This window comes from Pipistrellus kuhlii, unplaced genomic scaffold (assembly GCF_014108245.1).
Source record: "Pipistrellus kuhlii isolate mPipKuh1 unplaced genomic scaffold, mPipKuh1.p scaffold_m20_p_2, whole genome shotgun sequence".
Classification (NCBI taxonomy): domain Eukaryota; kingdom Metazoa; phylum Chordata; class Mammalia; order Chiroptera; family Vespertilionidae; genus Pipistrellus; species Pipistrellus kuhlii.
The window spans coordinates 170,601,236-170,624,347 of record NW_023425515.1 but is presented as its reverse complement, the minus strand read 5'-3'; the positions used below and the strand labels follow the sequence as shown (position 1 = coordinate 170,624,347).

General features: G+C 41.1%; 1 protein-coding gene and 1 non-coding gene across 6 annotated transcripts in view; both read left to right on the top strand.

Moving 5' to 3' along the window:
- The window catches only part of ZMPSTE24 (zinc metallopeptidase STE24), a 39,820-nt gene extending 19,919 nt beyond the window's left edge, over positions 1-19,901 (top strand). For 3 of the 5 annotated variants that reach the window (XM_045584797.1, XM_036447650.2, XM_036447649.2), the window contains 4 exons: positions 1,396-1,580; positions 14,640-14,744; positions 17,434-17,577; positions 18,107-19,901. In XM_045584797.1, the coding sequence (XP_045440753.1) occupies positions 1,396-1,580; positions 14,640-14,744; positions 17,434-17,577; positions 18,107-18,331 (659 nt within the window). In that variant the 3' untranslated portion in view covers positions 18,332-19,901. Of the gene's footprint in view, positions 1-1,395; positions 1,581-2,871; positions 3,028-14,639; positions 14,745-17,433; positions 17,578-18,106 lie in introns of those variants that run through there. The other 2 variants (XM_045584798.1, XM_045584799.1) reach the window with 2 other exon arrangements.
- LOC118725016 lies at positions 14,192-14,299 on the top strand. Its single transcript, XR_004989783.1, has one exon. It is a non-coding gene; the product is annotated as a U6 spliceosomal RNA (small nuclear RNA).
- Positions 19,902-23,112: the final 3,211 nt, after the last annotated feature.

The window sequence follows — 23,112 nt, the reverse complement described above, 5'->3', positions numbered from 1 at the left end:
ATTAAACAAAAACTGAAAAATAATTAAGTAAATGCCACTATTTATCAATGCCTACTATATTCTAAACATACTGCCAAATGTACTGCTATGTATAAAGAACATATATTCTAAATATACTACTGTATTCTAAATATACTACTAGGCATGCTTTACATTAGGAATATGAGTAGATAAAAACTCACATTTCTATCTGTCCGGAGTGGTTCAGTGGTTGAACATCATCCCATGAACCAGGAGGTCACCAGTTTGATTCCCGGTAAGGGCAAATGCCCCCGTGTCAGGCTCAGTCCCAGTAGGAGGTGTGTAAGAGGTAGCCAATCAGTGATTCTCTCTCATCATTGATGTTCCTATCTCTCCCTCTCTCTTCCTCTCTGAAATCAGTTTTTTAAAATATTTTTTTAATTCACATTTCTGTGAGAGATCTCAAATTCTCAAGAGAAACAAATATTTTATAATTACTTTTTTAAAGTATGTAAATAATAGTTTATATGGCTCAGGCAGTATACTGATTGATTTACTTAGAATTTCTCGTGTAATCCTTAACCTAATCCGATGGCTTGCATCATAAACAGGAAAATAAAGCTTAAAGAAATTTAAGAAAGTTTCTTACTCCACAGCTAATACATGGCAGATCCAAGATTTGAACCCAAAGTCTGCTCATAACCACTAAATTCACTGTAATTATAGAACATTTAGAAAATAAAAATACACAAATAAGGAAGAAAATAAAAATCAATCATAGTTTGGTCAGCTACTGTTAGCCATTGTTAAAAATGTAGGGTTTTTTTTCCAATCTTTTAAAAAATGGCTTTAATTATTTTCTGAATATAGAAATGTGTATACTTACAAGCCTTGGAAAAAGAGAGAAAAGGGAGGAACAAAAACTCATAGTCCTAGAAGCCATTGATAAACACTGCAGTGTTGTTGTTTTTTAGCACTTTAGTATTTTGATATATTTCTTAATAGGATTTTGTTTATGCTTTTCTATTTACATATATATATATTCATGACAATAATGAAACCTTATGTGCATAAAGTTTTAATCTTCATTGTATTGGTGAACTTTTTCCTATCTTATTAACATTCTTCAAAAGTATAATTTTGCCATCTCATAGCTTTATTATAATTTAATCATTTCGCTGCTGCTGGATATTTAGGTTTTCCTTATTTACTTATTGCTCTACAGCCCTGATGAGCATACATCTCTGTTGGCAAGACTTCAGGTAAACAGACACTCTCCACTGCTGGTGGTGATTTATGTTGATACAGTTTGTTCAGGTATTAAACAATTTGCAAATGTTAATGTCCTTTCCAGTAATTCAATTTCTAGGAGTCTCTCCAGAGGACCCCAGACTTTTTAATTACTTTCCGTGCTTTGAACTGTCTTTTCCTTAGGATCTAAACGCTCTTCCCACAGCAATGCTTATTTTTATGGCTTCTTCAAGAACAAGCGAATAGTTTTGTTTGACACTCTACTAGAAGAGTATTCCGTACTAAACAAAGACATCCGGGAGGAGTCTGACATGGAACCCCGCAATGATGGCGAAGGGGACAGTGAAGAAGTAAAAGCTAAAGTTAAAGTGAGTTCTGGTTTAGTTTTTATAAACGGTTTCTGTGACAACTCTAGGTAACATCCACTTCTATGTAACATTCTCTTCTATTCAGAGAGACCATCAAATTCAAACACCGCGGCTCCTTTGTAACTCTGGTGTTTGGGAAAGATTCTCACTATTATACAGCCTAACTATCTAGCAAGCCTTTGCAGAATGTACACATTAAAATTAAAAGCATAAGATAGTAAAATTCTTATGATTATAAGCTATCTTTAAAACAGGGGCTTTATCCTTATTCCTGATATGTTTATGACCAAAGAAATCCCACAGGCAGGATAAAGAAGAGATAAACATCTCATTTTTAGTTTCATTGAGACAATAATTATAGGTCCTGGCAAGGGAGAGACTTGAATTTGAATCTTGGTTCTGTCATTTAGTAGCTGTGTGTCCTTGGGTACATTATGTAATTTGGTCTGTTTTGTTTATTTTAACAAATATTTATGAAATGTATACGCTGTGCTGAGATACTTTGCTTTGCATTTGGAATACAAACTTAGAGGCAAACCCTTGCTCTCAAGGAACTTACACAATCACAGTGCAACATATCAGTTGCCACAGTGAAGCTATGTATACTGGATGCATTGAGAACACAAGAAAAGGCATTTCTTAAATCTGACCTGAGAGTCTAAGAAAGCTTTTTCTGAGTCCTTTCCTGGATGAGGTCAGCTGATGCTGACTAACAAAATCTAAAGTTCTAAGACTGGTGGGGAAGGGGGGAGACAATGATAAGAAATGACTCAAATGTAATCAGAAGTAGTCACCAGTATTTGTAGGTGTGATGTTCTGTTGGCTTTGATATCATTTAGAGATGGTTTTGAACCTGTGAAATGCTGGACAAGTATGTTAAGCTTTCTAAATTGCTTGTTTTGTGTGTTTTTTGTTTAATATATATGTTTTTATTTCAGAGAGGAAGGGAAAGGGAGAGAGAGAGAGAGAGAGAGAGAGAGAGAAAAAACATCAATGATGAGAGAGAACACTGATCAGCTGCGTCCTGCCCGCCCCACACTGGGGATCAAACTCGCAACCCAGGCACGTGCCCTGACTGGGAATTGAACCTTGACCTCCTGGTTCATAGGTCGACACTCAACTGCTGAGCCATGCCGGCCAGGCAAATCGTTGGTTTCTTAACTAAAAGATGATGCTACTGGGGTTTCTCACTTCAGCACTGTTGACATTTGGGCCAGATAATTTTTTGTTGTGGGAGGATGTCTTATGCATTGTAGGATGTTTAGCAGAATCCTTGGCCTCTCCCCACTAGATGCCAGCATCAGCACCATTACCACCGCCTTGCCACCCCAACAGGTGTGACTGCCAAAAATGTCTCTGGACATTGCCTGATATTCATGGGGGTGGGGGCTTGCAGGGCAAGATCACTCTGAGTTGCGAGATACTGGGCTAACGATGCCTACCTTTTAGGGTCATGAATATTAAAGGGTGGGTCAAAGGTAGGTTTACAGTTGTGAGTATGCAAAACACAGAATTTATTCTTGTATTGTTTATTAATTATTGTATTCCTTTCTGTACAAACAACTATAAATCTACTTTTGTCCCACCCTATATTTGAAATAAGCTATAGTTTATTTTATATCCTCTACATACCAAAAAATAATTACTATCATTCAAGCATCTGCTTTGACCTAAACAGTTGTTTTAGTAAAATGTCTGGCCTGTTAAAAATTCTATGAAGGGATTAAATAGCATTGGGAGAAGCTTAACTCATTTGTTTGGGTTTGTTTTTTTTTAAGTGTGGTTATCCCACTTGTTAGGATTTTGGAATAAGGACCACTTTGGTCTGACCAAGGGTCATAGGATTTTAAGCCAGGGAGAGATCTTAAGGTCATCTTTTTTTTTCTTTTTTTCTTTTTTTAATATATTTTATTGATTTTTTACAGAGAGGAAGAAGGAGGGATAGAGAGTCAGAAACATCGATGAAAGTCATTAATCAGCTGCCTCTTACACACCCCCTACTGGGGATGTGCCTGCAACCAAGGCACGTGCCCTTGACCAGAATCAAACCTGGGACCCTTCAGCCCACAGGCCAATGCTCTGTCCACTGAGCCAAACCGGTTTCGGCAAGGTCATCCTGTAGATAGGAAAACTGGAGTCCAGAAAGGGTAACCCAGTGATAACACTGAGGAGTCATACAAATTCAGCAAAGCAACCTACTAAGAGGTAACCACATACAGGGTGGATTACGTTATAGCCAAACCGAGACATACTAGTTAGTGATTCACTAACTTTAAGCAATGTAATGAAATTAGATCTTTAGTATCTATGAGAACAGTACTCTTTGGCTTAAAGTTTTAAAAAGATTGGTTAGTCCTTTGAAGCATGTTGAATGGAATTTGTATTATTTTTTGGTTTCTTGAAGAGCCTGCTTTATTTCATTGATAACTACAAATATTTTAGCATCTCTGTATAAGTTACGCGATGAAGATATATTAGACATAGCCCTACCCTAAAGAACCTATAGTGAAGAAGACTAGATATGTACACAGATAGCCCATACTTTAAGGCAAAATGTGGTAAATATCCTACGTAGCTGAAATAGTGCACCTTTTAGAAATTAAGAAGTTAACGCAGATTCTAATCATCAGACAGATTTCTTAAAAGAGGATATTAGAACTAGACAGAATTTGGCTTGAGGATGGGCCTTCTCACATTGAAAACATGGAATTAAGAAAGCTATAAAGCTGGGACCGGTTTGGCTCAGTGGATAGAGCGTTGGCCTGCAGACTGAAAGGTCCCAGGTTCGATTCCGGTCAAGGGCATGTACCTTGGTTGCGGGGTGTGCAAGAGGCAGCTGATTGATGATTCTCTCTCATCGATGTTTCTAACTCTCTATCCCTCTCTCTTCCTTTCTGAGAAAAATCAATAAAATATATATTTTTTTTAAAAAGAAAAGAAAACTAGAGACCAAAAAAACAACAACATTACACAGTGTTTATTCTGAGACTGATGATTGAATGGATTCTCATGGAATGAGATGAAAACGTAGGCCAGGAACAGTGTGAAAATACTCCTTCCTGAAGACATCAAGTGGTTATTTCCAGTGGCCTGAAAAGTTTAGATATACTCTGAAAAGTTTAGGGTATAGAGGCCAAAGCTTGTTTTTGGAAGATTAAAATTCGGTGGCAGCATATAGAAGAGAGCAAAGACTGGAGGTGGGCAGGCTCAAGATAAGCATGAGACAATGAGGGCCTGCACTAAAGTGAAAGGTCAGAATAAGAGAGAGAATAACAGTAAAAGATGAATTTAAAGTACTTGGTGATTGCTATTATGTGGAGTGAAGGAGAAGGCCAAAGATGAACTCAACATTCATTAACTGTTTTGTATGTCCCACTAGTGAGGTGATTTTAAGTAGTATATCAACATTGTGAGTTTGAATAACTATATTTATTACTATACTAAAGGCTCGATGCATGAAATTCAAGCAAAGGGCTTGGCCCTCACAGCCCTGGCTTCATCCGGATGGTTGTCCGGAAGGTTGTCCGAACAGTCATTCTTCTGTTCGGTCTAATTAGCATATTAGCTCTTTATTATCTTATATTTTTTTATGTATCTTATATATCGATAATATGCAAATTGACTGAACAGCAGATTGACTGATTGCTTTGATGCAAACTGACCACCAGGGGGCAGACGCTCAACACAGTTGCTCACAGAGAGAGCGCTGCTTAACCAGAAGCCCAGCTCTCTGCTGGCAAGCACAGCCATGGTGGCGGGAGTCTTTCCCACCTCTGTGGCAAGACTAAGAATGTTCAACTGCTGGCTTAGGCCCAATCCCCATGAAGCTGTCAGTCAAATGGCTCCTGGGCTGCAAGAGGGGGCAGGCTGCACTGAGGGGGAACCCCCCCCCCCCAGTGCACGAATTTTTTGCACTGAGCCTCTAGTATAGGATATTAGGAAAAGGAAAACTAGCATATTGTGATTTAATGAATGTTGTAATTTAGGATAAGGTTCCATTTTAAAAAGTGAGTTGGGTTAGCCCAGCCAGTGTGGCTCAGTGTTGGGCATCAACCTATGAACCAGGAGATAACAGTTCAATATCCAGCCAAGGGCACATGCCTAGGTTGCAGGATCCCTAGTGTGGGGCATGCAGGAGGCAGCTGATCAGTGATTCTCTCTCATCGTTGATGTTTCTCTCTCCCCCTCTATAAAAATCAATAAAAAGAATATTTTTTTTTAAAGTGAATTGGTTTAAAGAAATACATTAAGTAATACATAGAGAGTATACAGACGTGGCCAAAGTTTAGAAAACAGTGCTGTACTCAGCACCTAGTATGTACAGTACAGTGGGGCATTCAAAGGTGGTTTTAAGTCTGGATGATGTAGAGAAGATGAATCATTTCATTGTTAACAAGTTTAAGGAAAAACACTCAAGTTACCTAAAATCCCTCCTCTTAGAGATAGCTGCTATGGACATTTTGAATGTCTATATTGGCTATTAACCTTTTAAAAGCTGCCTAGGAAACTTACTTTCTAGAATTTTACCCTTCAGGAGACAAATAAATAGAACATATAATTGGAATAGCCTGTGTCAAAAGTAGTTTAAATAAAAGGAAAATGAAAAACTACATAAAATTGTACAGAAAAGCTGCCCTTTTATAGAAGAAAACAAGTATTTCTCCTGTATATGGTAGGTTTAGGTGAAAGTCTTTCTAGCTGATAAGTATGATAGAACTGTTACAGGCTCCATAGATGTGGGTTTGGATTTTACCCACTGCTTATTAGCAAGATATCTTAAGCAAGACATTTTTAAAAATTTTATTTAAATATATGTTTATTGATTTTAGAAAGTAAGGAAGAGGGAGAAAAAAAGAGATAGAAATGTCAATGATGAGAGAATCATTGATCGGATGCTTCCTGCATGTCCCACATTGGGGATCAAGCCCACAAATTGGGTATATGCCCTGGAACCGAACCGTGACCTCCTGGTTCATAGGTTGGTGCTCAACCACTGAGCCATGTTGGCCAGGCTTAAGCAAGACATTTAATTTCTCAGCTTCCTTTTCCTCATCTGGAAACTGAAGATAATACTTTTCATCCTGCCCAGCTTGGTGCTGTGAAGATCAAATGAATCAGTGTATGAATTTTATAAAAAAGAAAATATCATAGATAAACCCTGGGGCACAACCAGATGTGGTGGGCTCCAGGACAGATGCCTCACATTCCTTCGTTATCATGTTAATTGTTCCTGCACTCACCTGAGTACACGTCCATCATTTTACTTTTTATCCAATCCCAGGAGTTTCCCACCGCTTTGCTTTCTCCCGCCTCCTTACTCCATCACCAATGAAATTCATGTAACCCACCTGTGTTCCTCCTTTGATTTCAGTGTATAAATAGAGAAATGTAACCCACACACACACAAAAAACATAGATAAGGAAAGATGTGTGGTATTTTTGTTGTTCTTTTATATGAAACTAGAAGCCTGGTGCACGAACTATGTACACTTGGGGGGGGTGATCCCTCAGCCTGGCCTGCGCCCTTTCGGGATCCAGGAGCCTAAGGATGTCTGTCTGATGGCTTAGTGGGCCTAAGCCGTCAGTCGGACATCCTTAGCATTGCCATAGGAGTGGCTCCCACCACTGCCGCTGGCTCGCCAGTCTTGAGCCCAGCTTCTGGCTGAGCGGCGCTCCCCCTGTGGGAGCACACTGACCACCAGGGGGCAGCTCCTATGCTGAGTGTTTGCCCCCTGGTGGTTAGTGCGCATCATAGTGACTGGTCATTCTACCACTTGGTCTTTTGCATATTAGCCTTTTATTATATAGGATACACTGTAGATGAGGCCCCCTAGAAATTGGGACTGTAGCTATCAAAGCTTTGCAGAGGTTCCACAGGCTGTGAAGGGACATGCTCTGTATCGGTGGTCGGCCCTGGAGGCACTGGCAGGGGGCTGGGGAGGCCCTTAGGGTGGCAGCGAGGCTGAAGGGGAAGTAACTATTTGTTGTTGTTCTTTTATATGAAACTAGAGGCCTGGTGCATGAAATTTGTGCACTGGTGGGGGTGGTCCCTGCTTAGTGCCATTCTTTAAATTGTATGTGACCAAATAAATAAACAAATAAATAAAAATAAATTGTATGTGACCGTTTCACAGCTGCACATGCTCAGAATGGCACTCTAATCTCCTGGAGCGGGGTGGGGGATGGGCCAGGTCGGGGCCAGGCAGGCTAGGAGTGTGGGTTCAGCCTCGGCCCCTAGCAAGTGCAGAGACAGCGCCGCTGCTGTCGGGATGAGTCTCACCCTGAGGGACCGCTCGGGACTGCCTCCACCGGGGCGACGGGCCTGGGGCCTCGGGGCACTGATGTGCTGTTTTTGTGGGCACCCCTGGGTGTGGCGGCTGGGGTGAATGTCCGTGCAGGGGGGTCAGAATAGCTCCCCGGGGCCTCTTCCTCTCCCTTCTTTGCAGTCCAGGCTTCTGTCAGGCACTCTCCTCTGAACGTGGCTCTGGTTTCCCAGCCCCTCTGTGGCTCCCTGCCACCCCCGCCCACTCAGGTCTCCCCAGGGCAGGTGTGGGGATGTGGGGAGCAGCTCCAGTAAAGCTTAGTAAACCCCAGGTCTGTGTTAGGATTTGGCAGTGGAGCTGCGGGGGAGTCTTTCTGGGCCAGACTAAATCCTGTGAGACTCGAGTCCTGCCCCACAGCCCCGCCCACCCTGCTGAATGGTGGTGATGTGATGGCATCCTAGATAATTTGCATATTCCTCTATTAGTATAGATTAGTGTGGAAAAGTAAGAAAATCCAGTTCTGCCTGGAATCCACTACAAACAAGTAATTCTTTTTCTGGAAAATGATCTTTGTTTAATCTCTTTCTTTCTGTATCTTTGAATGTGACTCCGGTGCAGTTCTGAATAACTTCTAAATCCAGATGTCAAACCAAAGGCATGAGCCTCTGCTATCTAATTGGGAACTGAAACAGAAGCCTGAAGACTGTGTTAATTTATATAAAATGAGGCCAGTGATACCTGCCTTATAAAGTAGAAATGAATGAATTATATGTAAAATACCTAATATTCACTGTCTGGTATAAACCCAATAATGAGTGGGAACTAGTATCATCATTATTAAAAACAGCCATAATTTGCTTATTATTAAAGTAATAGAAAAGTTAGAAACCATCAATAACAATGTTCTTGCTGTGAATATCTTTGTATGTAAATCTTCAGTTGCACTTCAACTTTCCCCTTTAGAATAGATGTCTGTTAATTGGTGCATTCATTCATTGCTCCCTTTTAATGGCCGTGCCCTGAAGATGCAAATACGCATGTGTGTGTCAGCCATTTAAAGAACTAGGTTAGTTATCTCATTCTTTTTTTTCTCTACCAAATGCACTCTGATCTATATTATAATATTTAAAAGGAAAAGATATAATAAATGTAAATATTATCCTGTAACTATCTTTAATTGATCCCTTTTTCTCATGCATCTACCCCGCTTTGCCTTAAGTGGTCACTTTCCTTAAAAAATTGGTAAAGGAGGGGGAAAGTGGTAGATATCTAGATTCCAATAAATCTGGCTGCCTTTGTTCCCATTAGGTTGCATTTTTCTAAATTGTATAAAGCAAAATCAAGTTCACACTTATCTGTGAGGGGTTTTTTGTTTTTGTTTTTTTCTTTTTCTGTACTTCACCTTTAAGTAACTGGAATTTATTTCAAAACCTTTAACCTTCACTTTCTAGGATATATGTTTTCTAATTGCTTATTACAGCATATTACATATCTCCAATAGATCAAACTTGTTTATTAGTTCAGATCTTTACATCGTTATTAATATTTTACTTGCTTGACGTTTCAAAGATTGAGAGAGGTATGTTGACATCCTCTATTATGATAGGATTGTCAGATTTTATTTACAATTTTGAAAAAATATATCCTGAGGAAATTGTATCTTCTTCTATATATATAAAAGGCTAATATGCAAAGTGTCCCCTCGGGAGTTCGACCAGGAGACCAGGAGTTCGATCACTTGCTATGATGTATGCTGACCACCAGGGGGCAGCACAAAAATGAATGAAGGCCCTGGCTGGCAGCCGGAAGGCCCCGATCAGCCCTGGTCATCTGTCAGGCCTAGGGATCCTACCCATGCATGAATTTTGCGCACCGGGCCTCTAGTTAGGTAGATAAAAAATTAGAATTAATATATCCTCCTGTTAAATTGAACCTTTATCATTCTGTTGTGACCTTCTTTAATAATGCTTTAAGTTGATTTGGTCTGATATAAATACAGCTCCCAGCTTTTTTTGGTTAATGCTTTCTAGCATTGTCATGTAATCATTTCACTTTTCAAGAAAATTGAGATAAAATTTATCATTTGAACCATTTTAAAGTGTTCATTCAGTATTTTATTTTATTTTTTATTAAATTATTATCTGTGTACCTATATTACCATTGCCCCCCCCCATATTCATTCAGTATTTTTTAATATTTTCATGTTGTACAATAATCACCACTATTTCATTCATCCTTTTACTTTTAACCTTATCATCCTTATGTTTTAGGTGTCTTGTGCATAATCTGTAGATAGATTTTGTTGTTATGGCTGACAGTCACTACCTTTTTTATTGACAATCTGAATGAAACAACAGTTGAAAAGTCCTTTTCTTTTGCCCTATCCAGAGAACAAACTCCCCTGTTTCCCCAAAAATAAGACAGTGTCTTATATTAATTTTTTCTCCCGAAGTTGTGCTAGGTCTTATTTTCAGGGGATGTCTTATCTTTCCTTGCGCTAAGTCTTATTTTTGGAAGATGTCTTATTTTGGGGGAAACACGGTATCAGGCATCTGCCAGGATGAGGGAGGAGCAGTTGCCTTTTGGCGTGGAGCTGGAGAAGGAATCTGGAGCTTTAACTCTTTCTCGAACAGCTCTCATTCAATTCTTATTTTAGTTACCTCCCTCTCTCCCCCAGTTCCAGAGTACCTGGTGCTGGTATAATAATTTCCAAACCATTTGAAGACTGCTATAAACAAGGCTAATTCTCTTTCTCTTTTTTTTTTTTCCTTTTTTTTTTTTAAACCTTTATTGTTCATATTATTACAAAAGTTCCTCATTTTTTTCCCCCCTCCACCAGGTTCCTACCCCACCCTCTGCCCTTTCCCCACCCCCATTGTCCTCATCCATAGGTGCAGTTTATGTTCAGTCTCTTCCTGCACCCCCCACTCCTTTTTTCCCAAAGAATCGTCAGTCCACTCCCCTTCCATACTTCTGATTCTATTATATTCAACAGTTAATATTGTTCAGCAGGTTTTTTAATTCCCTTGGTTTTTAGATTCACTTGTTGATAGTTATGTATTTGTTGTTCATATTTTTATCTTTTTTTCTTTCTCTTCTGAAAGAACCCCCCTCAGCAATTCATATAATTCTGGTTTGGCGGTGATGAACTCCTTTAGCTTTTTTTTATTAGTGAAGCTCTTTATCTGGCCTTCGATTCTGAGTGATAGCTTTGCTGGGTAGATTATTTTTGGCTATAGGTTCTTGCTCTTCATCACCTTGAATATTTCTTGCCATTCCCGTCTGGCCTGCGTGGTTTCTGTTGAGAAATCAGCTGACAATCGTATGGGTGCTCCTTTATAGGTAACTACCCGTTTCTCTCTTGCTGCTTTTAATATTCTCTGTTTGTCTTTTGCTCTTGGAATTTTAATTATGATGTCTCTTTGGATTCCTTTTGTTTGGGGTTCTGTGCGCTTCTTGGACTTGTAGGTCTAATTCTTTCCCCAGGTGGGGGAAGTTTTCTGTCACTATTTCTTTCAGTATGTTTTCGGTATCTTGCTCTCTCTCATCTTCTGGGACCCCATAATTCTGATGTTGGTTCGCTTGAAGTTGTTCCAGAGGCTTCTTACATTATCTTCAACTTTCTGGATTCTCTTGTCTTCTTGCTTCTGCAGAGGAGTATCTTCTGGCTCTTTATGTTCCAAATCTTTGACTTGATTCTTGCAATCTTCGATTCTGTTTTTAGGACTCTGTATAATATTTTTTATTGCAGACAATGTGTTCTTAAATTCTTGTTGATCCCTTATTATTTCTTGTTGATCCCTTATTATTACTTGTTGATCCCTTATTATTTTTAGTTGATCCCTTTTCATATCCTCATACGTCTTATCGACCTTTTCTAGGAAATTCTTGAAAAACCTTATAAGCATGGTTTTGAACTCTATATCCAGTCACTTTCTGTCCTCCATTTCTTTTCGTTTGTGATCTGTTTCCTTGTCTTGGCATTTTTGCAGCTTCCCTGAGTTGGTATCCTTAAAAGTCTCTGTGTTCAGCTTGGATGGGGCGGAGTTTTAGGGTGGAGCCTACAGCCTTGGCTCCCGTCAGCCACGCCCTATGAGACTTCTGAGTCTCAGTATTCCTCAGGGTCCTTCAGTACTCCTTGCAAGCACCTCGGAGAGAAAGATGCCCTTGAGTTTTGCCTGCTACCAAACAGTCTTGGCTCTCCCCCAGTGAGCTCGGAACTGGAATTCAGTGCAGTTGGAAGTGGAGTTGGAGGTGGTGTTCAGAGCAGTCTGGAGCTTTTGTCTCCTTCCCGCTAGGGCAATCAGTGGCACAGTCAACCGCCCGTTTTCTGCGCACAATGTGCACACCTCCGGGACTTCCCTTTGCCACTGCCCTGGATTTCCGCCTAACAGCCCAGGCTCCCTCTGTATGAGCCTGGGTCCCCGGGGTCTGGCCTAGAACTGGGGTTCAGAGCAGTCGAAACTGGGGCTCAGCACAGTCCAGAGCTTTTGTCTCCTTCCCACTAGGGCAAACTAGCAGCAGAGTCAACAGTCCATCCTCTGCACGTGATGTGCGCGCCTCTGGGGGCTCTGCCATTCGCCGCTCCCCTAAGATTCCACCTAACAGCCCAGGCTCCCTCTGTATGAGCCTGGGTCCCCAGGGTCTGGCCTAGAACTGGGGTTCAGTGCTGTCGGATCTGGGGTTCAGCACAGTCCGGAGTTTTTATCTCCTTTCTGCTAGGGAACACCAGTCAGGCATTCAGCCTCCCCCTCCTCTACGGCTCTGTCCTCTCCGCGTGCGCAGCGTGTCCCCGTACCTTAGGCTTTTCAGCTCCTCTGATTTTCCTTCTGGTTTTCTCTTTCCTTCTCATTGTAGAATTTCCAGTCAGTTGACTTTCCTGGAGTTCTGGGTAATGTCCATTTTGTATTTTAGTTGTATTTTATTGAAATTGTTGTGTGAGGCTGTAGTTAGGTGTTACCTATGCCGCCATCTTGGATTCTCCTTTTTTTCTTTTTTTTAAATATATTTTATTGAATTTTCACAGAGAGGAAGAGAGAGGGATAGAGAGTTAGAAACATCATTGAGAGAGAATCATCAATCAGATGCCTCTTGCACAATCCCTGCTGGGGATGTGCCCGCAACCAAGGTACATGCCCTTGACCAGAATCAAACCTGGGACGTTTCAGTCCGCAAGGTGACTCTCTACCCACTGAGCCTAACCAGTTTCAGCTGATTCTCTTTTCTCCATCTGTTTTCCTGCTTCCAAAATGTTGCTTTTGTCACCTCTACTGTTTTCCCTTCACCATCCTTGTGGGTTTATATCTTTATATTTTTATATACATATATATTTTTTATTTATATTTATATATAAATATAGAGGCCCCCCAAAAATAATAATAATAATAATAAAGAAAATTTAAAAAATAAAATAAATATAGAGGCCCAGTGCACAAATTTGTGCATAGGTGGGGTCCCTCGGCCTGGTTGGCAATCAGGGCCAATTGGGGGAGCTGGCTGGCTGGGGGGAGGGACTGTGGGAGGTTGGCCAGCAGCAGGAGGTTGGCTGTGGGAGCACACACACCACCAAGGGGCACCTCCTGTGTTGTGCGTCTTCCCCTGGTGGTCAGTGCATGTCATAGCAACTGGTTGTTCAGTCATTCTGTCACTTAGGCTTTTATATAGATAAATATCTTGATTATAGTTTTATTGGGGATTTTGGAGAGAAAATTAGATGTGATGTACTTTCTACCATCTTAACTTGAAATTCTCCAATTTTTAAAATGGCAACTCCTGGTGTATTTTTGGAGGTCATAAGTGATATGTTCTTATTTATAGATAACTTAGAATATAGGAAAAGTATAAGATAGTTAAACATCACTAATTCTACCATATAGAAGAAACTTGTTAACATTTTGATATACCTCCAATCTGTTTTCTAGATTTGTATAATTATTTATATATATATAATTATTATTTATATTATTGATTTCAGAGAGGAAGGGGGAGAAAGAGAGAGCAAAAATGAGCAAAAATAATTGATTATCTGCCTCTTGCACACTCCCCACTGAGGATCAAGCTTGCAACCTGAGCATGTGCCCTGACCGGAAATCGGACTATGACCTCTGGTTCATAGGCCGATGCTCAGCCACTGAGCCATGCCAGCCAGGCTCATATTTTTTCATAATTAGAATCATATAGTGTTTTAGTATTGTTTCCTTCTTTCTTCGCCTAATTAAATCATTTTTCAAGGTCAGAACATAATCTTTGAAAACATTACTAATGGGTCTATAACATAACTATTATTTTACACGATTCAACATGAGCAATTTCCCATGTCACAACCTAATTTTTAAAAACAAAATTTCTGTGCATACTTCAGCAGCACATATACTAAAATTGGAACAATACAAAGAAAATTAGCATGGCCCCTGTGCAAAAATGGCATGCAAAATTCGCGAAGCATTCCATATTAAAAAAATTTTTTTAATGGGTTTGTAATATGGCTATCATATGACATTGTCATGATTTATTTATCTAGTCTATTGATAAAGATTATATTTTTTTCTAATCTAAATTAGGCTGTAAACTTCAGGAAGTCAGCATAAGTGTTTTGTTCATGATTCTCTCCTCAGTGCTTAAACCAGTGTCTAATATAAGTGGTTTAGAGAATGTTCTGTTAAGTAAATGAACAGTTTTGCACAAAAGTCAGATTGCTTCCTTAAGTTAAAATTAAAAATGGGCTCTTACTGGGGTAAAAGGTATAAACTTTTTGAAGGTTCTTAATAGTTTATTTTCCATTTGTTCTTTGATTCAGAATAAGAAACAAGGATGCAATAATGAGGAGGTACTTGCTGTACTAGGCCATGAACTGGGGCATTGGAAGTTGGGACACACGGTCAAAAATATCATCATTAGCCAGGTAAGTTTGGAAAGAACTCTTTGTATGGCATGGTAGTCAAATTTGAAGTATGGCAGGTAGGAGAGATATAGGAGAGAGGTTAAGACAGACTCCATAACCTGGCCACCTGCTTAACATCAAGGCTCCCTGACTCACTACATGTGTGACCTCAGGCAGTTTCCTGAACCTGTCTGCCACCATTCCCTTTTTGAATGATAACACCTCAAAGGACTAATACAAGAATTAGATGAGTTAATATATGTTTATAGAAGTACCTGAAAATTGGTAAGTACTATAAAGTATTTATGGTTATCACCATCGTCATCATTATCTCCTGATTCACCAAACTGTGGGAGCTGTAAGATCAAAAGAAGTGAGCCCGCCGAAACCAGTATGGCTCTGGTTTGGCTCGGTGGATAGAGCATTGGCTTGCAGACTGGTAGGTCCCAGGTTCTATTCCTGTCAAGGGGACGTACTTTGGTTGTGGGCACATCCCCAGTGGGGCGTGTGCAGGAGGTAGCTGATCGATGTTTTTCTCTCTCATCAATGTTTCTGGCTTTCTAATTCTTCTCCCTTCTTCTCTGTAAAAAATCAATAAAATATATATATTTTTTTAAGTGAACCCAAAGAGGTTGGACATTAAAATGCTTTGATAAAAACATTTTTTTCTCATTAAAAGGCATTATACATCTATTTTTTTTTTTTTTTTTTTTTTTTTTCAGTTTTAGAACATTAAAAAATTTTTAATTAATTTTTGGAGAGAGAGACATGGATTTATTGCTCCACTCATTTATGTATTCTTTGGCTGTTTCTAGTATATGCCCTGACTGAGGACCAAACTGCAACCTTGTGGTTCTGGGACAACGCTCCAACCAACGGAGCTACCATCTGGTCCTAAACATTTTTACTACCCCAGTAAGATCCATCATGCCCACTTACAATTAATTCAACTTAAAAAAGGCATTATACATCTATTGATAAGACACTGGAAACGCAGTGAATATAAAGAAGAAAGCAGCAGTTCCTGTAGCATTGCTCCTTCGGGCACGAATGCCTCTAACGCCACAGAGTGGCCACACGTCTGCAGGCTCTGCGGAAGCAGCACTGCATCTTGCTGACTAGAGCCGAGCATTTATGGGCGTCACTGAGTCTCACGTGGGACTTTGTACCTTTCTAAAAGCCACCTGGTTCTGGATGATGAATTATATGGGAAGATTTATGAGTCCTGTGGGCACTTCCCTGTTGTCTTAACATGTATAGGTATAAAAATGAGTTCCTTGTATGGATACACATCAGTGAGTAAGACTTTAAATAAATCCAAATTCAGTCTAATAAGGAAAATCAAACGCCTTTTCATGAAAGGAGGGGTCCAATGGAATCAGTTTACCTCACGTGAGGTTGTGGGCTGGTCCCTAAGGTGTGGTACTGGGGCTGGGGTGACAGCCTCCCCTGAGATTGGGCACCTGGCAGGAGCCGGTGGGGGATGTCTTAGGTTGTTGACCGCTGCACTGACTCCATCCCTATTGCCTTGGCTGTTTGTTCCTGAGTCCCTCAGCCAGGTTCTTGAGTGACAAAGCAGGCATCTTCTCCACCTGATCAGTGAGAGCTTCCTCTGTGGGACTCCTGGTGAACATTCACCTTAGACCACTGAATTAACACTCTCAGTACTAATTCTGGAAGTTTTCCCACATCCCTTTTTTCCAAATCTTATTAGCCATCCTCTAGTTCAGTGGTCGGCAAATCGCTACTCGCAAGCCACACGCAGCTCTGCGGCCCCTTGAGTGTTCTAACACCACTTCTTCAAAATAGACTCGCCCAGGCTGAAAACCGACTTCTGCACACGGGCCACTTCGAAGTTCCAATCGACTGTACGTGTGCGCCCGCACGGGGTGTTCTGTGGAAGAGCCGCACTCACGGGGCCGCTTGTGGCTCGCGAGCCTCTGTTCGCCAACCACTGCTCTAGTTCGTTCCAAAGCCCTGATCGTCCGGCCAAACCATTAGTGGTCTACTGCTAGTGCATTTAGGGGTGTCGAACTCAATCAGAGAAGGGGCCAAAATCTAAAATCCAGCCTAAATCGCGGGCCGAATGGTTTACTCAACAGTCATAAACTGTCATTGTGATGGAAACGCAGCAGAGTGCAGTGATGACAGCGCGGTGCGGGCCACATTGCAAGGCCTGGCGGGACGGATTTAGCCCGCGGGCCTTGTGTTTGACACATGTGGACTATATATATAGCCTCAGCTTAGACCCTCTCTCCCTCTCTGCTTCCAGACTGAGGGAACGGTGATATAAACTACTTAAAGTTCCTCGTGAAGAGTATTTCCTTTTATTTTATTTATTTATTTATTTATTTATTTTGTTAATCCTCACCCAAGGATATTTTTCCATTGATTTTTAGGGAGGGAGAGAGAGAGAGGGAAAGACAGAGAGGAAACATTGATGTGAAAGAAACACATCGATTGGTTGCCCCCTGCACGAGGCCTGACCAGGGCCCAGGCTGGGGAGGAGCGTGCAACCAAGGTATGTGCCCTGGACTGGAATTGAACCCGGGACCCTTTGGTCCGCAGGCCGACACTCTATCCACTGAGCCGAACTAGCTAGGGCACGCTAATACCATTCTTAAATTCACACCATGATATCTATCTTTTTGTACTTTTTGGTACTGCGGTGAAATTGGCTTAGTAATAACTTAGAGATTTTGTATCCTAGATGAATTCTTTCCTGTGTTTCTTCTTGTTTGCTGTGTTAATCGGTCGAAAGGAGCTTTTTGCTGCATTTGGTTTTTTTGAAAGCCAACCCACTCTAATTGGACTATTGATCATCTTCCAGTTTATTTTTTCACCTTACAATGAGGTAAGTATAATCTTTAAAATTATCTCACATATGCCCTTGCCTGTTTCAAATCTAGAAGCCCCTATGGTTGTAAAAAACACACAAGAACTATCGTTTTTTAACAAGGAAATGAAACAAAGTCTTTTAGTCCCTTGATTCCTTGACCAGTATAAAACAGTAGCAGAAAACCCAAGCCCAAATAAAAGAAGCTTGCATACGGCTAAGGGAAAAAAGTAGAGAATTAGACTTTAGAGCAGGATTATTGGGAAATATGTAAAATGCCCGGCAAATAGCAGATTTTTAAAAATTAGTATTTTTTGGTAAGGGTCATTTGGATGTATATCTGTTTCCGTTCTATTTGCTTGGGGGGGGGGGGGGGCTCAGTATGTAATAATTCCCTCATCCTAGGTTCCCTAGGTACTAGTGATCTTGCTTGGGCTTGCTGTTTCTCTCATCTTGAGCAGAACTTCCTCTCAGTCTGAGCTCTTGAAACCTTCAGGGACAACAAAGAAGTGGGCAGTGGTTAAAACGCTTTTATTTATTTTTTCAGGTTCTTTCTTTTTGCCTCACAGTGCTGAGCCGGAGATTTGAGTTTCAAGCTGATGCATTTGCCAAGAAACTAGGAAAGGCTGAAGACTTATATTCTGCTTTAATCAAACTCAACAAAGATAACTTGGGATTCCCCGTTTCTGACTGGCTCTTTTCCATGTGGCATTATTCCCACCCTCCACTAATAGAGAGACTTCAAGCTCTGAAAGATCCTAAACAAGACTGAGTTGCCCAGCTTCTGCAACCGACGGCATTTCTAATTATTTCTGTCCTGACAGCATGTTTCCGGCTCTTGATGTTTTTAAACTTTTCTTTTTAAAGAAAACTATGAAGTACAGAAAAGTCCAGATTTAAATATATTTAATCCCATTTCAAAAATTATTTTAATAATCCATTTCTCAATGAAAACACTGGATGGAGATTTAAGGCTTGTGCTTTATCTTTAACATTGAATTTATCATCAAGTTGTAGAAAAAAAAATTTTAAGTGAATTTTTAGAGAGAGCAAGAAACCCTGATTTGTTGTTATTTGCACATAAATTGGTTGACTCCTGTATGTGCCCTGACTGGGGATCAAACCTGCAACCTTGGCTTATGGGGATGATGCTCTAACCAACTGAGCTACCTCGCCAGGGCCATTAATTTGTAAAATTTTTGAGCCAGGTAAGGCTTTTGGGGGCATATACTTAAAAAAGAGGATGTACCACCTCTGAGTCCTATCTGTAATACAGAAACTGCTTTCGAAGCACTGTGCTTACACCCAAGTTGAGACTTGTTTTTACTTTCATGCTACTACGATTTAACCTGGCCAATCAGTGTTTTAAATAGAAAGAAAGATAATAATTGGTAAGACTGATGTTGTTTAAATGAAAGTAGTTAGAAATATGCCCTACAATTCTACCAAATTTCTCTGTTCCCTCTCTTGCTACACATTGATCAAGAATTTCCAATAGTGCTTTGAAATTAGCAATTATGTGTAGAATGCTTCAAATCATTGGGTTTAACTTTTGTTTTTAAGAAAATCTTAGTTCTTTATTTTTCCTTCCACCTGGTGAGTATGATCAGACCCATTAGCAGTAAACTAGTATTTTTCAGAACATTCAGCTTTTTCCTCATTCATGCTCTTTTATTCAATAGGTGGTATATTCTTTCACGTGGCAGAAATTGCCATATTGAACAGATTTTGCTATTTTTAAAATGACAGAATGTGGAAAGAAGAGAAATAATATTTTAAGAGACGTAAGGTTGAAAATGCTGATTCTCTTATGATATTATAGGAAAAAATATAGTTTTCTATCTCAAGGACAGAAGAGTTTTGGTTTTTATTTTTATAATTTTTATTGGTAAGTTGTAAGTACTATTTAATCGAGCCTGTTTCCATTTTTTAAAATTACACTTGATATGCAGATAATTTTTCATTTTTAAAACAAATGTCACAAAAGATTTTAAGTTTAAAAAGCTGCATGTTTGACTGCTTCAAATCTCTGTACACTTTCTGTATGAGAACTTTGTGGCTGAACTGCCACCCACGACTAATGCTTACCTCTGGGCATTTATTCCAAAGTGGGATCAACTGTGCACCCTTGGTATCTGGCCAGAAAGGCTTTGCTCAGCTCATAACTGAGTGACGTGTAGGTTAGTACAGCATTATTTATTCCCCAAGGCTAGACGAGCAGTCCTGTGGTCTATCCAGCTTTGTCGTGGACCCATGCTGTGTTAACTGCCTTTCCTCCCTCTGTGCCTTTAAACACAGATTTTAGTTCTGCACAAGTGAGACATTAAAAATCGTCAATTACAGATTGATGTGCTTTGTCTTCGATTTAACAAAATTTGTGCATCGTTTGTCACCTCGCTGTGTTTATATAGAGAACGGAGTTGCTAAGGACACAAAGAATAATGGGAAGAAACAGCCCTGATGCTGAGTGACGCTGACGCATCAGCATGCCTCACTCACACAGGCGTCTTCAGAGTGCCTCCTGCTGACTGAGGTGTCGGCGTTACAGGTTCTTACTGGTGTGTTCGAACAGCGTCGTTCGGAGCCATTCCTTCTCCGCTTTCACGACCCCCAGTTGTCGTGAGCCTGTGTGGTCTGCTCCAGCTGCCTCTTCGGTCTCCTATTGTATGTAGCCGTAGTTAGCTTTAATTGTGTGTAATTAATATGTAATTGTTTCCATCTAGTCACCTACGATGCATGGATGGCAGAGGCAAAGGGGGGCCAGAGTCTCTGGGTAGCTTCCTGAGTTTCGCGCAATTAGGGGAAGGAGTAGGGAGGCCAACCAAAGAGGGAAGGAGGTAGCAGTTTGCATCCCTTGGTGGGTCTGCAGGGGCAGAATGAGGTAGAGCAAGGCCTCAGCTTTGAATTTAAGGCAGAGTCAGCCATGTGTATATATTTGTGTATATATTTGTCTTGGCCCTTTTCTGACATCTGAGAGCTGCTAGTAAATTTTTTTTTTAATTTAATATATTTTATTGATTTTTTACAGAGAGGAAGAGAGGGATAGAGAGTTAGAAACATCAATGAGAATCATTGATCAGCTGCCTCTTGCACAACCCCCACTGGGGATATGCCCGCAACCAAGGTACATGCCCTTGATCGGAGTCAAACCTGGGACCTTTCAGTTCGCAGGCCGATGCTCTATCCACTGAGCCAAACCGGTTTCGGCGCTGCTAGTAAATTCTACCTCTGTTTCGGATAGGAGCAAAATCCCAGGGGTTTAGTGGCTTTAGTACCAATGTCGGTCCCACCTTGCCCTTTACCTTTATATTCTGATTGTCATCCCGTTCCTTTATGTAGCCTTTCCCTCGCTGAGGAAGACTTCTTTCTTTGGCCTTTTTCATCGATCCTCTGGATTCTTTTGTGCATGTATACTTTCTGTAGCTTGGACTTTTTTGAGTGCTCTGTCGTCATTAGCAGAAAGCCGAGTACCACTTGAGGATCTTAAGTTCTGTCCTAGGTGCTATGCAAAGAAAATTACAGAGAACTCCTGTCCAAAAACTTCGGATTCAAGACCACAGTGGTGTGGATGAGGAACTTGTGTGTCAAGTACAGTTTGGTAGGAAGGCAGAAATGACCCATCGAGGCCTGGTGTAGCCCTGTCCAGACAATACTACCCAGGATGGTTGCTAGGGAGGAGGATTTCATAAACAATTTGTCAGAGAGGAAGATATCCCCATGTGTTCTATATATGTATTGCTTTTGTTAATCTCACCTGAGGATATTCTTCCATTGATTTTTAGAGAGTGGGAGGGAGGGGGAGAGAGGCACATTGATTGTTTACCTCCAACCGAGGTAACATGCTCTTGACCAGAATCAAACCTGGGATCCTTCAGTCCGAAGGCTGTGCTCTTTCTACTGAGCCAACCAGCTAGGGCTACCCCCATGGATTCTAAAAACCTGTGAAACCAGCACTGCCCTCCCTCATCCCCCACCCCGCAAGCAGGGTGAAGCCAGCATCTCAGATGATGCCTGCGCTTTGGATCAGCTCCCCATGGCTCTCTGGATGAGGGCTGGTAAACGGGGGGTGTGACTTAAGAGTAAGATCCAGGGCTCGAAAACTCAACACACCAGGTACTAGTGAGCCTTTGAGCAAGAAACTTCACTGAGCCTTCATTTCTCCACGTGCTGCTAGTGAACAAATAATGAGCCCCCACTCCGTACCAAGTTCTGCTCTAGGTGCTGGGGAATACATTAATAAATTAACAATAGAGCCGAAACTGGCCTGCGGACTGAAAGGTCCCAGGTTCGATTCCAGTTAAGGGCATTTACCTTGGTTGCGGGCACATCCCCAGTAGGGGGTATGCAGGAGGCGGCTGATCAATGTCTCTCTCATTGATGTTTCTAACTCCCTAACCCTCTTCCTTCTTCCTTCCTTTCTGTAAAAAGTTAACAAAATATATTTAAAAGTAAAAAAAAAATAATAAATAAATTTTTTTAAATAGACCTTGGGGAGGTACAGTGAATAAAAAAAAAACAGAAAATAAAGGAACAATAGAAAAATCCCACCTCGTGGAGTTAACATTCTAGTGGGGACAATAAAAATATATAAAATAGATATTAAATGGTGATAGATGTAGAGAAACGAGGGCTTGAGGTGTTTGTGTGGGATGGTGGTGGGATTGTAATTTTAAATAGGATGGTCATAAAAAGACATCGCCGAAAGTAATGTTTGAACAAAGAGCTGAGAGGTGAGTGGGCGACCGAGGCAGATGGTAAGGGAGGAGCGTCCAAGAAGAGGGAACAAGTGTAAAGACTTGGTGCGGGAGCGAGCCTGGTGTGTTTGAGAAACACCAGGCGGCCAGCGTGGCTGGGACGAGGTGTGCTGGGAAGACGGGAGACAGAGTCAGAGTAGAGATGAAGCAGGTTTTACAGGGACTTTCAGGCCATTGTAGGAACTGGGGAGAGAGGAGAGGCTAGTAAGCGGAGTTCTCTGCCTGTGTTGGCCAGAGGAAAAGGATGCTCCAGTGTAGGTGGGGACTTCCAGCCAAGTTTAAGGTGACATGTAGGAGGGCCCAGACTTCAGAAAATGCTCAGACCTGAGTCCTGTGTCTCCCAAAGGGTCTGGGGCTGGCAGATGTTTTATTTGGGGGAACAAATGCCCAAGTCAATAATGGAGCAAAGGGATTGGTTACCCCCTGAATTTCGAAATCTTCCATCTTTGCATGGGTCAGACACACTTGCCACACCCTTCCCTGCTCCTGCTGCTTGGAAGAGTCTTGCTAGGTGTGGAGACGCAGAGGCCCTCCTGTGTGCCAGGCCCTGGCAAGACACCAGGTGTGCTCTGCTGCAACGATTTTCAGCCTCTTTCATCTCAGGGCACACACAAACTGAATAAAATTCTGTGGCACATCAAAAATATTTTTTTGCTGATCTGACCAAAAAGTGTATAATTTTTATTGATTTACAAAATAATAATAGTAATTATCTACTCTTTTTGCTCCAAAGTGACTTTTTTAAAAATCGGGGGGCGGCGGGGGGTTAGTTTGGCTCGGTGGATAGTGTCAGCCTGCG